We start from the raw sequence: 18,486 nt of genomic DNA, 5'->3' as shown, positions 1-18,486 counted from the left end.
CTTACAGTGAAGATAACTACTCTAAGTTCCACCCAAACCTTTGTTAGGAACTCAATTTGAATTCCTTTGCCATTTGGAAATACTACCCTTCAGCACAGTGTTAAAACACAAATCGAAGTCCTTAGATGTGTTGTTACACAAGTACTTGAGCATGAGGCTGATTTCTGCATCTAGAAAAGTCACATATGACTAAGACAGAGCATTCAGCATCCATCTGCCCTAGTTCGCCATTCTCCTCCATCCACTGCCCACTCAACAGCTGTGCTGAGGCGGATGACGGGGGCACAAGCAGCCTTCGTTGACTGTCCGTTATCTTCCCGAAGAATAACTACAGTACAGCATGTTAGAAGCGGTGGGTGTACTATCAGATTATCATTTGCATATGTTCTGCGCACACACACACACACGCACACACGCACACACACACACACACACACCCCTCACGCACAGTATCAGACTCCCTGTTTTGCTTGCTCTTAATTACTGTGCTGCCAACAGGCACAATAAGGGATGTGACACAGTGCCAGAATGGGCTGGTGAGCAGAGAGAAAGATAGTGTTCGGTTAACCTGTGAACATAGAGGGGGAACCAGCTGTGCTCTAATGAGAAAGGAGTTGCCTCAACACAAAATTGAACACACACAAGCTCAAACAAAATACACACTTTTCCAGCTCCACCTCCATTCATCCTCTAGTTACCTTGCAGCTGCCAGACTGATCCATGCAGACAAAAACAGAATTGTCTGAGCCAACTGTACATGCACTGGATTAGGCACTTCACACAAATAAAGATTTAATTTTTATTTTCTAGCAATAAATATTAAATAAAAATGAAATGGAGAAAATGTATAAAATTAAAGAATTAATAAAATAAATAATTAAAACTAGGCCAGCATTGACAACAGTGTTATAAGTAACACGGTTACATATTTAGGCCACGTCCACTCTAATATGTTTGTTTGAAAACACATTGATTTTGCAACCCTAAATTAAGCTATTACTTGGAAGTGGCCAGCTAGTTTGGGGCCAATTAATTGTTTGTCGTTATTATAAATTAAAGAAAAATATTTGTTTAATTTTTTTGGTATGATTTCTTTGGGTAACAGGGTTAAATGGTTGAGCTTTTTTAATTTTTTTAAAAACTGAGAAATGTAATGCTGTAGAAAGGTCTTACTTCTTGAGTGTCACAATTTTAAGTTATGTACCATTTTTAGTAATGGGGAACATGCACACAAAATATTTTTTTGGATAATTAAATATATCCACACTAAATAGCTAATTAAAAATATTTTTTACTACACAAGTGGATATTAACTGAATTCAACAGATTGTCAATACTATACAAATTTTTCTTGATTTTAATGGTAACACTTTACTATAAGGTTGTATTTGTTAACATTAGTTAAAGGTGCTGTAAGCGATTTTAGCCATTCTAGAATTTCCACAAACTGTCAAGCTGAGCCATTGGATTAGCCATGCCCCCTTTTTCCAAAAACCCTGCACTCCAAAGATACCAAATGAGCTTTATTGAGACCGACATGAGCACAAATGGTTGTCAAAAACAACAGCAGCAAAATAGCACCTTCAACTGACAACTGTTATAAGCGACATGGCATTAAGAGTTAAGAGAGTTTATTGTCATATGTACAAGAAACAGTGTTACACAGTACAATGAAATTCTTACTCTGTGAATCCTCCCAGCAACCTCAGGCATACTTTAAAAACAGGACATAAGATGGAGAGAGAGAGAGAGAGAGAGAGAGAGAGAGAGAGAAACCCACTACAACAATCACTTAAAAAAACATAAATTACAAACAGGGCATAAGTAAAAGTGTATACACTTACATATATGTGTAAACATTAGAAACATAAATTAAAAATAGTGTACAAGAGAAAGTGCATATGTGCATTGTAAACATGGAGATGGCCATTTGCAAAAGGCCTGCGGAGGAAGTCTCAGTAGTGGTTCATAATGTTTTTACATTCATAAATATGTGCGTGTAGGCAGGGCGGGGTAAAACTTGACCCCTCTTATGAACAGAGGAAAAACTGTGTCTGCAGTGCTGGGGGATGCGAGTAGAAATAGTTTCTCAGCCTGGTTGCTCTTGCTTTTGCGCTCCTGTAGCATCTACCTGATGGTAGGAGTGTAAAATAGGGTATGTTGGGGGTGGTTATTGTCCTTAATGATGTCGTGGGCCCTCCTCATGACCCTGGCCTGGTAGAGGCTCTCCAGCGATGGTAGGGTTGTTCCAGTTATGGTTTGGGCAGCTCTCACCACCCGCTGTAGAGCCTTACGGTCCTGAGCTGTGCAGCTTCCAAACCAGACTGTGATGGAGGCAGTGAGAATGCTCTCCTTGTGCACCTGTAGAAGCTGCTGAGGATTTTGCATGACATGCCTTCTCAAAAAGTAGAGATGCTGTCAATATTTTTTCACCAGGTATGCAGTGTTGAGAGATGGCATTATGATATCGCTGCAACTACTATACTATGAGAACGTGCAAAATGATTGACAGGCAGAATGCGTCATTGTCTGTGGACACATTTTTGTTTGCGGTTTACAGAGTCTGGTGAGATATCTCATGACACCTATTTAATAAATATCTTTCAGAGAGTATGCAAGTTTTGCATATCTTTCCATTAAATAAATAAATAAATAAAAAAAACCCCGCTTACAGCAACTTTAGCTACATTTGTTAATTAACAATAACCAATATGTTTACAACATTTATTAATCTTTTTTTAATGTTAATTTAAAAAACTAATACATTTCTTAAATGAAAAGATGTATATGTTAACATTACTTAACGTGTTACGAACGAACATGAACTAACAATAAATTAACATTAGCAAAGATTAATAAATGCTGTAAAACAATACACTTTTCATTGTTAGTTTTTGTACATATTGCATCAAGTAATGTTAACAAATACAACCTTATTGTAAAGTTTTACCATTTTAATTGTTGGATACAATTGAGATTTCCAGGGATAATAGTGTATCTAACATATATTCTCACAGCAATAATAGTATTTGTGCTTCAAATGCTTTAAAATAAGTACTGAAACAGTAAAGCACCCAATAAATGGAAAGTGCTTTAGTAGAGGGCTGATCTGGCCCACTGACCCCTCCACCTCTAAATTCTTTTACTTTATGTAAGAATTGAGCATTAAGCAGCAAGGTCTGACAGGCCTGTCATGTAAAATGGTTACGTCCATTTCCATCTAACAGATTTCTCATTTCTCATGTCCCTGTTTGTAATCAGCGCCACTCAAAATACCCAATATAAATTTTACTCGCACTCTCCATCTCTTTCAATCATGAAGATGCTACGAATACAAATATGTCAGAACAGTGCCGCCGTCTGATGTTGTTGCCATGGTGATAAGAAGATTCAACCTCTTAAAAATGATAGGAAATAAAAAAAGAAATCACCTTGGTGGCTCTGTTGGGACCTGCAAAGCAAACCATTGATTTTGTGCTATCTATTTTTCTTTTTCTTTTCCTTCACTATTCCTGTCCTCCAGGAAGAGAGTGAGAGAAAGCACAAGAACATCAACGTCTGCCAGATAACTTAGCAGCATACTAATGATGTGTGAATATGCATCGAGAGGTCCTGGTGCTAAATGCAGCCTCACTTTGTGTTTAAAATACAGAGAGCTTACAATGAATATGGCTATTGATGCACTGCAGTATTCTCTCACAAGAATACTTTCAAATTCACAGGAAACACAATGGAAAGATGCCTTCTAATACACAGCTAGCACATACAGAAACATATAGAGGTAGCCCAAAGGGCACCTACATGCTCTCACTGCACTGAATTACCAGGAAACTCAGACATCAAGTAGAGGAGCTTCAACTTTTGAAATATTTAAAAGATCTTAAAAATACATGCAATGTGAGATACGGGTTGAATTTATTAGTTCCTCTACTAGTGTCTAATGGAGAATCGGGACCTTTCACAGAAGATGGAAATCAAGATGGCTTTCTGTGTAATTCTTCACAAATAATTTAAGAACATTTCTTATTTATGGATTACAATTATTTTAGTGTATTCAAAAGTTACAATTACACTGCTTGATCATAACACATCACTAACAATCTCTACTTAACAAACTAAACAAAAAGGAAAGCTTTTCTTGCAATAGGAAAGCTTTTCTAACAGACAGAAAGACAGATGGGATTTGTGAAAGAAAATCAAGTCATTTTAAATTAGGTAATTTAATTACCACAGAAGCACATCAAGACTTAAATCTCACCAAAATACAGAATGAGACACTTTTGTCTTCAAGCACTTTTCATGTGGAGTTCAAAATGGCGCTTGATGCTGGCTTTGAAACCCTGAAGTGAATCATGGATGCAGCAAAGTGGATAGCCACAATCTGCTGGCTGATTAATATTGTGGAGAGATTTCATGTCCATTGAAATGAATACGAATTATTTTAAATAGTCAACCTCCTAATTAGACTTTATATATTTGGTGATATTTTAGTAAATTTCGATTTTATACTGTGGAAGGCTTTGTTTGGAAAATGTTACTAAAGCGTTATATTGCTACATATTGTTTTTTTTCTTTCCTAAAAAGAAAATAAATGCATTTTGTCATATAGATACAAATTTCAGCACTTTCAAAATCTGTGATGAATCACCATTAACTGTAAAACAAATTATGCAATTAATAGTGATACATTTTTTTATCTAGTATAAAAAGGAAATAAAGCGCAAATGCATCAAGACTGAACATAAAAAACATTTAGAATAAACAGAATGATTCTTGATTGACACTGAGAAGATATGTGAGTCACAAGAAGCCATTACAAAAAACCTCCAAGTGTCATCTATGTGGGTATAAATAAATCTGATTGTACACACTGCCTACAGATAGAACACACTGTTTCAGACTGAAGCTTTGGATCTTAAACTAAGAGAAACAGAGAGAGAGAGAGAGAGAGAGAGAGAGAGAGAGAGTGAGCAGAACAATTGTTCAAAGCTATTCTTATTGGGTTAAACTTTACTGCATAGATGGATCTTTATACACTTTTAATGACGTGGGAACAAAATGATATGCAAATTAAAAAAGGATCACACAAATGACAGCATCGGTGGGCAGTTCGAGATGGCTGTCCAAAAAGGGATGAAGGAAGCATCTAGTTAAGGATGTAAAGAAATTGGCATGCTTGGAAATTGGCATTAGCAACAAATGACACCGACCTCTTGCACACTCACAAACCACTACAACTTTTCTTTCTTCCTTTTCGTAACTTGTCTCCTCCCCAATCCCCATTCTCTCTCCCTATTCCTCTCCCTCTTTGTCTCAGAGTGCTGCAGACAAATAGTGCATGCCTTTTTCACTGCATGGATATGACAACATCAAAAACTCTGCATGCGATGATGGCTGGATGGAGAAGGACCGTGAGAAAGATCGACTACCTGGGATGAGGAACAATGCCATCTCGCATCCATGGCAGCCTGGCTACACTGACTGCTTCCTCTATACAGCTGCTGCCTTTGTCTGTGTCTGTTTTTTTCTTTCTGTTTAGGTGAGAGTTTGTCCTCACTCTCTCTCTCTCTGATCTCCCCGTCCCTGCTCCTTAGAGCATTAAAAACGCCCCACACCAGTAAAATAAAGTCCGTTCTGTCAGATCAAAAGTGATGACTGAAGAAGTCCTACTTTGGAAAGCAGATAGGGATGATACATTTTCTGTGTATCAGGAGAGCCTATGAGTGCCTTTTACTGACTTGGAGAGAGAGAGAGAGAGAGAGAGAGAGAGAGAGAGAGAGAGAGAGGAGAGAGATAGAAGGCGTAAGCGAGGGAGAACGAAGAGGAGTAGGAGAGAGAAAATGAGAAAGATACACATGGAGAGAGGCGGGAGAGCGCAAGGGAGAGAGTGAATATAAGGTACGGTACAGCTGCAAGCAGCCTTTCTCGATCACTAATTTCAGCCAATCAGGAACCCCACTCATCTTGAGGTTGCTAAGGGTTTGCTCGGTAGGAGACATTTTATTATATCTTTATTTTTTTTAAAGAGATTGATGTGTGTGTGTGTTTGTGTGTGTATGTATGTAGAGGAGGAGGGGGTGGCACACCTTCTGGCCTGCCATGAAACTCCACAGAGACTCAACCCACAATCTAACATCAAACACACATGTATACACAGTCTCAAAATATATCTCTCCACAGAAAAGCGAAAGGGAATGTTATACAACACAGAGCAACAGGATGGAGAAACACTGCAGAGCTCCATCTTTTCATCTCTTCTAGACTCTACAGCCCTCCTCCTCCTCCTCTGGGACTCCAGGATATTCTGCTCCAGTAAAATTTACCAGCATAAAACAGATTGAACACCTGTTTACCTCCAATTCAAATATGGGCTTGGGGCATGTACTCTCACCCACAGAGTAAAGGAGTGGTGGAACATGGGCAGAGACACAGGATGAAGAGGGCTACGCAGTAGGCACCTCATTTCTAGTCTGTTTTTCGTCCCATGGTCAGTCCCACGGGACTCTATCTGTCTGCCCGCAACTGCAAAATCTGTCCACTAGGGATGCACGGATCGATCCTGAAGTATCAAGACTTTTGATACTGTTGTTGTATCAAAAATATCGATCTTCACACAAAATATTGATTCTAACATTTAAAAAAAATAAAATAAAATAGGGATATTATTATTTGGTTAACATGAACAGCAGTCATAAGCTTCAAAGTGAAATAAAAATGATTATGCTATACAAGCGAATACTTGTGCAGGATGGGAACCATTTCTTCTTCTGCTCATCTTAACATAAATGCTGAAAGACACAGGCAGACAAGCACTTGTGCCATCACAAGGCTCGTTCAGGGGGGGCTGAAACCATGATTTTACTACAGTAATGTTGTAGTAATGGTTAGTAATGTGGTAACTATGGTTTAACTAAATACCATGGTTAAACTATAGTTACTGTAATGGAACCATGGTGAATTTTTGTAAGGGTAAACAAAACAGAAGTCATTTCTGTTTAGGCTCACAAATGTAAAATAAATAAATAATAGAATTATCAGTATTGGTATCGGAACTTGGACTTGAAATTACTGGTATCGGATCAAAAAGAAAATAAGTGGTATCACCAATCCCTACTGTCCACAGCGACCAAACACAGCTATAAATTATGAATGTGACAGAATTCATAAGACCAAATATAAAACCAAGCCAGGGTCTCGTCAGCAAACAATTGTGGGATGTCAGAGATTAGAGATGACAGGCCGAAACACAAATATCAGGAGCACTGATTTAACATGAAGCGTTCCAGAAAACAACGCAAGTGACATGAGAAAGTCCTTTGTGAATTAACAAACAGTGTAATCATTACCCAGAAGCACTAGTTTAATAACTGTTTGTAATATCCACCACCTCCAGAGACAGAGAGAGAGAGAGAGACAGAGAGAGAGGGGGAGGGAGAGAGAGAGAGAGAGAGGGAGCTAACACAGTCCATTTTATTACCCATTTCCTGCCAGCTCAAACAATCATATTGATTGACTGATTTAGGTGGTCAGTGCAGATGAGCACCAGGACAACAGTGTATTCAGCGCAAGTCAAAGGATCCATTAATTGGACAGATGTGGAAAAAAGTGCTGGAATTTGGACTATTTTAAATCCATTGGTAATGAACATTGACCTACTCTTATGATGTAACAGAATGAAATGTGTGAGTTCACATAAGAGAAAAAGCTTGTGATGCCGAACAATGATATTTTGGGAATACATGGTGCACATGTAAATGGGGTGATACAATACATTTTTTGTCAGATTTAGGTAACTTCTGGGGACATTTTTTGAATTTTCCCTTCCAGAGTATAGCTACATTAGATACTAGCATGACTTAATAATATCAGAATATCAGTCATCCCAGGTGGTAGTCACAAAGGAAAATTAATTTCAGAGCTAATTATAATTATTACAGATAAACCAAACCCAAACTCTAACCTTACAACAATTTGATTTTTATTTTTTATCTAAATTAAAAAATATATTATATTTATTTAAAGCTGTCTCCAAAAGGAGGCTTTGTCAGATTTTGCTAACTTCTCAGTACATATTCCAACATTTTTGTCTCCAAAGTATAGCTACTGTAGTTTAGAAAGACATAGCTATACTACAGACACGTATGTTTGATTTTCTATATCTGTGCTGACTTTATATTGATCTCTGTTATTTTTAAACTGTGTAAATGACATTTTCTATCCCCTAACCCTAGCTCTAGCTTTAATTTTGGTCATAGCCTACTCATTATTTTATCCCAATTAAGTAAACAAATCAGACCTCTATATAACTTATTCACAGTAGTACCATCTTTGATTTTTGACAATAATTAAAAAAAATCGTCACATCTGGAGAAATTATAGCCACTGGGACTTGTTTATTGATAAAATACTTGCGGTTTAGAGAGTGCAGACAAAACACTATAGAAGAACATCTCATGTCTGGGAGCGACAGCATGTCACACACTTTTGGGAGCCCTATGTGTGTGCGCGTTCCTCCTTTCTTATGTTTTTACTGTGCTGATCTATAATATATATATTTTTTAAAGTGTCAATAATCCTGCTCTTTGACAAAGATTTAATTTGATATATTTGCTCTTCAAACTCTTTGGATTTTCTTGACATAGTTATTTCAGGATGACCAGAACAACATTTAAGATTTGATGATTGGTCTGCTGGTTAGTCCAGTTATGAATAAAATATTTAGTCACATTACTTTTTTTATGCTCATCTTGTATTACTAATGAATTCAATAGGAGTTTATACAACTGTAAATGCCTAATTAAACATTTATTAATGATCCATTACTCTGAAAACTTGGCCCTGAAATAACCATCTCACAGAATCTCAATCACAAAGGCTCAAAACAGACACTAAAGCTTAAATAAATAAACACAGACACAACACAAAAGTACAGGAATAATAGTGAGAGAGGAAAATCCCCAGATTATCAAAAGAGTTCCTCTAATCACTCAAATGCCACTTTAGCATTTTATATCCTATTAAGCTTTATGAGCAGACTTGTTCTCATTATTGCCAATTAAAATGACTGTTTAATTCAGTTTCTGCATTTAATCTGATTCCAAAACCAGGGAATGACTGGGCATAAGGAGAAACGAGGGGTCCGGTGGGTTGGGCGCGAAACAGGCCCAAGGGGCCGCAATAAGCTAAAATGAGCCGGCGCATTATGCCGAACGGACCACAAAATGGTGCCGCGATATGGAGAAAAGGACAGCGAACACCCCCCGAAATCGAGGGCTTTATCTTTATTAACTATGCATTTATGCTTTCTTAATGTTCTCATAAACACTTCATTACCACTGGTTTGCATCAACTAAAATACATCAGTTATGTATGATTAACAAGTTGTTAACTAAGAATAAAAAAACATCATCAAACTGCCTATATATGAACTTATTAAACAATAATAAATAATTAGCTAAAGTGAATAGAAACAAATAACATACTGTTTTTATGTAACTAATTAATGTAATAATAATGTAGGAACAATAATTTATAAATGATCAATTAACTACAAAATAATGTTTACAAATTCTTTATACGTGTAGTTATTATAAAGTGTTACCATAAGTTTTTCCACCTCAAGTGAGTGAATAAGTTTTCTTATGCAAATTTTGGAGATTTTTTCTGCATATTGGTGTTTCTATCCATCAGTTTTTATGCGATCTCCCACAATGCGCATAAAAATCTGTGAATGGAAACCCAGTTAATGGCCTGCACTTTTTAAAGCTATTAAAAAGCACAAATTATGTTGTCAGGAGTTTTTTGTCTACTGAAATCTCTTGGAAATATATTTTTTCAATGTTAAGTCAAAGGAACGATTCCAAAAACACTTAAAACAACTGTACAACCCAGAGACAGCACATCTGTATTTCACAGCCTTTTTGTCATTCCAGTCAATAATCTAAGATGGTGCTGCTGCCGTGAATAAGGTCTATTAAATTTTAACCCTAATGTAAAATCAGTCAAAACCAAAGTTGTTCTTAAAATAATAAGGCTAACCCTAACCCTAGCTTTACCTTTACACAATTTGTTTAGTTTGACTTCAATTTGGGGTTTCAGCAAAACCCTAGCAGAAAATCTAATGCTATACTTCAATTTAACTTTAATTCTAATGTTAAAATCACTCAAAACCAAAGTTGTGATTACAATAGTAAGGCTAACCCTAACCCTACATATCCCTATACCTAACCCTCATGCAAACCTTTTTGGATCTTCAGATCATTGAGATATTACAGTCTCATTTATATAAAAACACTATTTCAAACATACAATTTTCACATGCACTTTCATGCACTGTGTATTTTCTTACATGGAAGAACTGACATGTAATGACACCAAAACCATGTACTGGAAACACAATACAGTAATTCTCACATAATTTCACTAAGAGAACAAATATGACCTATTTTGCATCTGATGAAATCAAATCTACTCAGCGCCAACACAGGGCATCTAGAAATGCATGACTCTAATGTGGCACACACCCACGCTGCCATTTACTAGGCAGAGAAGTGGCGCTTCACTGGCCTCTGCCCATCTCTAGATCTAAAAGATACCCCAGGGTGTTTAATGACATGCACAGCTCACACAGGAAATGCTAATTTATTATTTAAAGTTCCACACAAAGCCTGACGGCCCAACGCGGTGAGCCGTCCCTGTAGATCAGAATAAACACAAGGGTTCATGGCATGCCAATTCCCACAGAGCCGAACACAACAGCTACAGATGTACAGGGGTTTTAGAAATATGACACAAAAAAAAAATATATATATAAACCAGCCATATATCAACGAAAATTATGATGTAACGGGTAAATTGCGGAGAAATAGTTTTCAGGAGAAGAAAACACAAAGAGAAAGAGTGGGACAGAGGATAAAAAAGATAATAAAAAAAGCTGTCACTGCTGAACATCAGTCGCACCGCATGGTAGTCACAAAGGAAATCAACTTCTGATAGAAATATTAAGCATCTCATCTGTCAGTCACCAGCAGACGGCGTGTTTCTGTAAGCAAGTTGGACTCCTTTGAGACAACCTCGGTTTTTTGTTTGTTGTGGTTGCTGTTTGAACACAAAAGAGTAAAACATGATGCTTCTCTTCTCGTTGGATTTCTATCATTAACGATTCTTTAAAAAGCTTACATGCTGTGAGCTACTCGCAGACAATAGTGAAACCAGTTTATCTGAGGATAATCCAAGCTCCACACATCAGCTGAAGATTAAGCATGCTCACAGAGCAGATCTGAAGCGATTAAGAAGAAAAAGCGGTGACAAAGTCTGCAAAATTATTCACAGACCATATTTACACTACACTCAATTTTGCTGCATTACAAGAAAAACAATCCATCTGCAGGCATGCTTCTCCTTGTTCTACGATTATTATTTAATTCCAAGCCATTAATGTATAAACCGTTATTAAAATTAAATCATCCCAGTGCAGACAGTCAGAAAGAAAGAAAGAACAAAAGTAATTGATTATAATGGAGAGCAGATGGCGTAAATTTAGGGAGTGGTGTAGACACTGCTGTGCCGAGAAGAGAGGAGTCTCATATTTCCATGGCAACATTTACCATCATCGGCTGTGCATAGAGGTTGCAAACCCACCATTTTGTAATACGATCCACAGATGAGGCCATGATAAGCCAGCATTACAATCGAGCGGTAATAGATCAAAGAATATTTGTTACTCCACAATTATCCCTTCTACACAACATGCCTGGAGTGCCCTTGAACAGGGAGGCAATTTAATGCATAGTGTTAGAATATCCATATCAAATTATGATTTTGTTGTTGTGGAGGCTAAATCACAGCACATAAAGTCCCGCATGAGGAGGCAAGCACAGGCCTTGGCAAGCCTGTCAATCACCTTGCTCAGCCTCCTGCTCTGACATGTAATTACAGCACTGCTGTAATTAGAACTCACTGTCAGAGCCATGAATGATGCCTTAAAATTGAGAGCATGAGAGAGCGAGAGAGAGATCCCTCCAAGTTGTAAAGGAGAAAAGCATGTCCACCTACACGATGTTGACCTCCCCCACTGATTACTCCCCTTTATGGCCCTGTTCCATTAGCTTGTGGGTTTTCTCTGTTCAAACAGGCTTATTGACTTAGTCTAGTCTCACAGCAGCCCCCAGCACTCTCACTTATCCTGAGCCAAAGCACATCCACAATAGAAGCAGCCAATCACTTTATGTCTGAAAGCAATTGTTGTACTGGGAAGAAACCCTTTGCTGGTTCAATAACATGTTATCCAGACATTGGCTTGTCGTTAAGTGCCCTGGTCTTGGTCTCAAGACATCTTTTGCTTGAGAAAGCACCAGCCTTTAAACCAGAGTTTAAACCACTTTTGTTGATGTCTGGGCCACTTATTGAAAATGCCACGTATAGTGTTTTGGATGGAAAAAGTGAAACTGAAACAGCGCATCTGAGAGAAACACGAAGAGAGATTAGGGATGTAGTCAGCCAATCACAGCGCAGAACTAAACAAGAACATAATGGCCCAGACATACACAGCATGTCTGCTTCAATCTGATCGCACCAATTAGAGCTGGGTGGTAGGACGGTATATAATGTAAAACGGTAGAAATGTCTTAACTACGGCTGTCAACAGTGCTAAGAAGCAAAATTGGAACTTTTCACTGAAATATTACTAAAATTCAAATTATATCCTGCAAGCTGCTAAAAGGTTTTGTGAAACAGATCTAATCTGAATCCAGCTCAAATTACATTCTAATTTTAAAGAATTTGGGCCTCGTTCATGAAACTTTCATAAATGTAGGAGTACATTCTGAGCAATTTGCATGCAAAATGGACCTTCCTGAAAACTTTACTCCGGATTCACAAATGTTTCACAGATTTATTAGTTGTGTAAAATGTGTGTATTTTAGTGAATTCCAAACATTTGTAAATAGGGGGGCGTTTGCACGTTAATTCGCAATTATCTTAATCCACGCCTGTGGAAACGACCTACAGTATAAGGAAGGTATCAGATGCACTAGTAAATGAGAATATGAAGTTTTTAACATCTATGTGGAATAGTAATGAAATCGTTTTATGAATGAAGTGCATACAATATAACATTTTGATTTAGCAAACACACTAGTTTGTTCAGTCTCAAGTGAGACACTTACTGTCATCGCATGTTCTGGCTGCAATAGGAGGTTCTTTTGTGAATTGAAAAGTCCAAGAGGTCAAGAAATTCTTTTGAACATGAAGCTTTATGGTAAAAAATGTTTGCCGGGAAGAGGATGTTCCCCACCATATCTGGTTCAGTTGAGCGCATCGCCAGCATCTTTGGTGAAAATTCTCGGCTCATTTATGATGGCAACAGTGATATATTTCCCTTTCAACTGGAAGAATCTTCAGAAAAATAAAAAGAATGTCTGAAGAAGGTCTTTGACCGAAACGCTGTAAGCTAATAAAGATTTGCAAGCTATATGACAGTGTGTGGGGCTTTTTCTATTTTTTCAACACAACAAATCAATATAAACCAATCAGCACCATGTGATTATTAATTCCAAAGAACATATCTGGATGTTAAAATGATTTAGTCAGTTTATACTCTCAAATATTGAGTAAAAAAGTCAAACGAGAAAAGAAATGCTTCAAAAGATGGTTCTCTGTTAACTTAAGTGTTGCAGAGTAGCCTATACAGGTGCCATTGTACTCCATGGAATCAAACTTCATATTACCAGCAGTAGCACAGTGTTTTTCAATAAATACATAATGCTTATGCAGCAAGACGCTGATAAGAGAGCGAGGCATTGTCAAAACTCATCCGTCTTTTTCTATGTTAGCATGCAGCAGATGGATGTACTTGACTGTTGCGTCGTGTCTTGCCCTATTTTTCAGTGTCTCGCACAGTAATGATGCATTTTTTAAATTCAACAAATGCTCAAATTTCATATTTTAATTTGAAAGACTTAGTTTTTATTGGTAGAGATTCTACTGATGCTATACTGTTTAAAACATAGCAGATATGTCCATGTTCTGTACACTACATCTCTGAATGTGACTCATGAAAGAATTTAAAGTAAAAACTATTAATTTCATATTAAATGTATTGCATTATATCATGTGAGATTTAGCATTAATTTGTTATAAATAACCTTATCTTTAGGTTTGCGTCCATCAGGTTCCAAATAATACAAGAAAATTATAAAAAGAGATGAAGTACCTTAATTTGTAAAGTATTTGGTTCTGAATTAGGCTTTCTATTTTTTTGTCACAAGTCACCATGCTTTATTTCAAAGGAAGATGTTTTTTTGTTCAAAAAGTAACAATGTGTGAAATGACACTCATAATTTTACTCAGCAGCATCAAATCTAATAACTATAATTTGAGTGGCACAGTCATATTGAGAGATTTTGATCATTCTATTTCCATATTAATCTAAAATATTTTTTTTTAAATAACCAGCAACAGCTTACACAGGAGACTGAATCCAAAAAATAGCATCTGAAAAAAAAAAAACAGATTCTAGCAAAGGCCACTGACCTGTGGCGTTGTTGTCTGCTTGCCCTGGCGGTTGGATGCAGTTGTAGTGGTGATGTCAGTGATGGAGGGTAACGTCTCTGAGCGGTTGCCCGTGGCGGAAGCACTGGACTGGGGAGTAATAGAAGAGGAGGGCATGTCTCCCACCAGCCGTGCACTGCCCTCCACACGCACGTTGGGGTCGCCCTCTGCGACCATGTTGAGCACTTTGAGGCCGTTGTAGTAAAGACCTGAGAGCTGACCCTGGAAAGGCCGACTGCCCTTCTCCCAACCTCCGATCTTTATTGTGGTCTGACTATTAAAGATGGTGAGCTGCCGACCTGCAGGGAAACAACGTTACAGAAAATACAAGAGGGTTCAAAGCCCGCTCCCCCACGCCGTAGAAATGCACACATCCTGTACACATGCACACACAAACATGCACGCACACACACACACACACACACACACACACACACGCGCGCACACACACGCGCGCACACACGCGCACACACACACGCGCACACACACACGCACACACACACACACACACACACACACACACACACACACACACACACACACACACACACACACACACACATGAAGACTGAACTGATGGAAGTCCTGATGGAAAAACACATAATAACTGTAACCTTACTTTCCCTAGGGATCATGAAAGCAATAAATTACACTAATGCTAACAGCAACACTGGTAATTTATTAACTGTAATTTAATGGGCTGCTGTTGGCACAAAGTAAATAAATCGAGGGGATCAGAAAGCTGGATCCCCCCCAAAATCAATGGGACTTTGCTAAAAGGACAATCAAAAACATCCCAAGATAAGAGAAAAACATTCCTTACACGTGAAAGCTCAAAAAGTCCTCTTATCTGTAAGAAAATTACTTTTAATCTGTGACTATAGTATAGTAGTAGGACGTTCAAGGCTATAGATGTGAATCTTTGTATTCACAGGTCTACTACATTTGATTGAGATTGCCTTTCAGCAAGGGCAATGGCAATTAAAATTAATTAGACTGAAATAAGGTTTATATGGAGAATGGTTTAACAGCTACATGACAGTACAAATGATTCATCATGGTTAGAAATTACATTGAAAAGGGAAAGCAAGAAAACAATCAAATTTCAAAACAAATAACTTTAAACGATTACATTTGTTACATACATTTCAGCATGCATTCAAGTCTTTACCCTTCTTGTGTGTTTAATTTGCTTGTTAAAGGGACTTCATATCTGATGCCAATAATCATTGACGCTATTTAAGAGACATTAGCTTTGAGATTTTAACTGTGCACTTTAGCAGTTTCCAAAGGAAATATGTTTAGCATGAAAAGTAAATATGCATATGTAAATTAAATAGTGTGTGTACATCACTATGAATTCAAATAATTTGGACTATTGACGTATACTTTAATTAGTCATTTAGATTATTACAGTTGCAAAAATACATTATTTAAGTATTTTAATGATGTAAACATATTTTGTTAATGATTGAACTAACTTCAGTTATCAGTATATTACCAGTCCCTTTAACCTCTGATTGACAGGTTTACAAGTACAGTATAACAACACATTATTAAACTGTGCAGTGCAAATATTACAAACTACATTTGTTTAATTTTTAAACTTGGTTATACAGGGGATTTATGTTTTAGATGGTTTATTTGTTACAAAATATCACTTGCTTATGATCAAATTATCTTTTATTTAAAATTTTAATCAGTGTTTTTACCTTTGTCGAGTAGCCATTCGTCAACTACTCGACCAAGCCGATATGGGATTCGCTGTCTAGCAATCGCCAGGCGTTCGTTATCAATGTTGCCTTTAAAGTTTAAAGAGACATTTCATTGTTAAAATCTGAAAGGTCAAAGATTAAAAGCTACAGTGAAACATATGCCTCAACTGTCTGGTTTTTCTTTTTTCTTTCTCTTTTTAATTTGGAACACCAAGGTTGCATACATAAGAATGATAAAGCTTTTCATTCAACTTGTAAATTTAAGCAAACAAATTAACCCTATTTTAATATAAGCACTGTGCTATGTTAAATATGCACCTACTCTTCTTATGTTAAGAGAAATCAACCAAACTCAATAATATTTAAACATCATATAACTCATTTACATGATACATTTACAAAATAGTAATCCTTTTAAATCTTTTTAGCAGATTTTTCATCTAGTTATACATGAAAACTAGCTCATTTTAACCTAAATATTGACATTACAGTGCATTCCAGCGTTTTGCAACCAATTTGATTTTAGCTCCACATTTGCTATCTAATCTATTTTCAGTCATTTTTAAAAGATAAATCTCACATTATCAGATCACAATACATTTAAAAACATCAAAGTAGCAGAAAAACACTCAAAGGATTAAAGCAACAGGAAAATGATCAGTTCAACAGTAAGGCATGTGAAATCAGTCACTGTACATAAGTTTGTCTCCCCATGTGAATTTGAAATTGCACTGACAAAAGCTTTGACCTCAGAGATGTCCATGAATCATTTGCAAATGTTTAGACACTAAACAGTTCCCTGAAGAGAGAAGCATACGACCTTGGCCATTATTGTAGCTACGTATGAATGTAGATATTTATGCAGTATGTCCAGGTTGAGCCAACTTGCTCTAATGAATTCAGATTATTTGAAAACATTTACTCCTCTCGCATTACAGCCCACACGTAATTACAACTCCTACTTTCAATGGGAATTGTGAACCTGACTTGCTCAGATTTCCAAAGAGTATAATTACGGCACTCCATTTTTTTACCCAATGAGCTATTAACTTGTTATTTGTCAATCAAAAATCAGTCTGTACTCATGTCTCGCTCTCTCTATGTTTAAAGTACATTTAAAATATGCATGAAAATGTTTCCTTGATGAGATTCGAGAGATGAGTAATAACATGCCTTCCATAAAAGCTGTAATGTGAGATGTTCTGCGAAAGAACAGAATTCTAATTTCTTCAAATGTCTTTTGGAACACAAAAGGACAATTTGTTTTAAGAATGTATTTTCATGATACTTTTATGGTGCTGTTTTCCAGAAGAAAAAACATTCTTCAAAAATGTCTATTTTGGTGTTCTGCAGGAGAAAGTATGTCATACACGTTTGTAATGACATCATAACTGATGACAGAATTTTAATAACAGTATTTAAGATTTGTTTATATTCCTATTTTGTTTTCCAAAGTCTACCAATTCAAATGAGAACGGATGTTCAAGTCGAATGCACTTTAAGGTAAAGCTCTTTATTCTGTATCCAACACTGAAATGGCATGACTGAATTGCTTCTCAAACACAGCACAATACTGTTTTTGATAGGTGATTACAGTGGGAGAACACCCGTGGACAGGGGAAAAGGCCCCATCAGGGCTGCACATAAGGAGAGAATGAGTGCATGATTTTGGATGCAAGTCTGCTGTTGAACGAGAGTGCTGATATTCTACTGAGATTGGAAAGTAGGCTGAAACCCAATCCATTACTATGATCCTTTTGATTTTTCTCTTTTCCTTTCTTTCATTTGTATTTTTTCTCTCTTAATTTGCCTTCTTTTCTCTTTCTCTCTATATCCAGTAAGGTTTAACACTGATTTAGTTCTAGTTAGGTGCACTTAACCTAGAGCAATCAAAAGATAAAGGAGTAATTTGTCTCAAATCTTAGCTTAAAAGAAACAAGACAAAAAGCAAAAGCAATAGGTGCTCTTGAAGGAGGATGGACTGGATGACTAAGGGCAAGCTGCGCGCATGATTGCTTAAATGCAAACAAACATACGCGCACATGCATGCCCACCCACCCACTCATCTCATACAACACAGTGGTCATGTTCTGTTTAAACGAGGGGGCAGTTGCCTGAGGGACTCTCGGTAAAGTGAAAATGACTGCCTAGTTAGCTACAGGGAATATTTTCCCTCCCTTCGTAAATATTCATGCACTTTCCTGTTTCAGCTTATATCTCC

General features: G+C 37.0%; 1 protein-coding gene across 23 annotated transcripts in view; it reads right to left on the bottom strand.

Moving 5' to 3' along the window:
- Positions 1 to 18,486, bottom strand: part of LOC127626642 (neurexin-1a-like) — a 223,136-nt gene that overhangs the window by 9,407 nt on the left and 195,243 nt on the right. For 13 of the 23 annotated variants that reach the window (XM_052102589.1, XM_052102590.1, XM_052102591.1 and 10 more), the window contains 2 exons: positions 16,263 to 16,352; positions 14,533 to 14,849 (listed from right to left, as the gene is read on the bottom strand). In XM_052102589.1, the coding sequence (XP_051958549.1) occupies positions 14,533 to 14,849; positions 16,263 to 16,352 (407 nt within the window). The remainder of the gene's footprint in view (positions 1 to 14,532; positions 14,850 to 16,262; positions 16,353 to 18,486) is intronic. The other 10 variants (XM_052102601.1, XM_052102602.1, XM_052102604.1 and 7 more) reach the window with 1 other exon arrangement.

The sequence above is a fragment of the Xyrauchen texanus genome, chromosome 33, assembly GCF_025860055.1.
Source record: "Xyrauchen texanus isolate HMW12.3.18 chromosome 33, RBS_HiC_50CHRs, whole genome shotgun sequence".
In the NCBI taxonomy this organism is placed as follows: Eukaryota; Metazoa; Chordata; class Actinopteri; order Cypriniformes; family Catostomidae; genus Xyrauchen; species Xyrauchen texanus.
The sequence above is the reverse complement of the archived record's forward strand: the minus strand, read 5'-3'. Positions and strand labels throughout refer to the sequence as shown.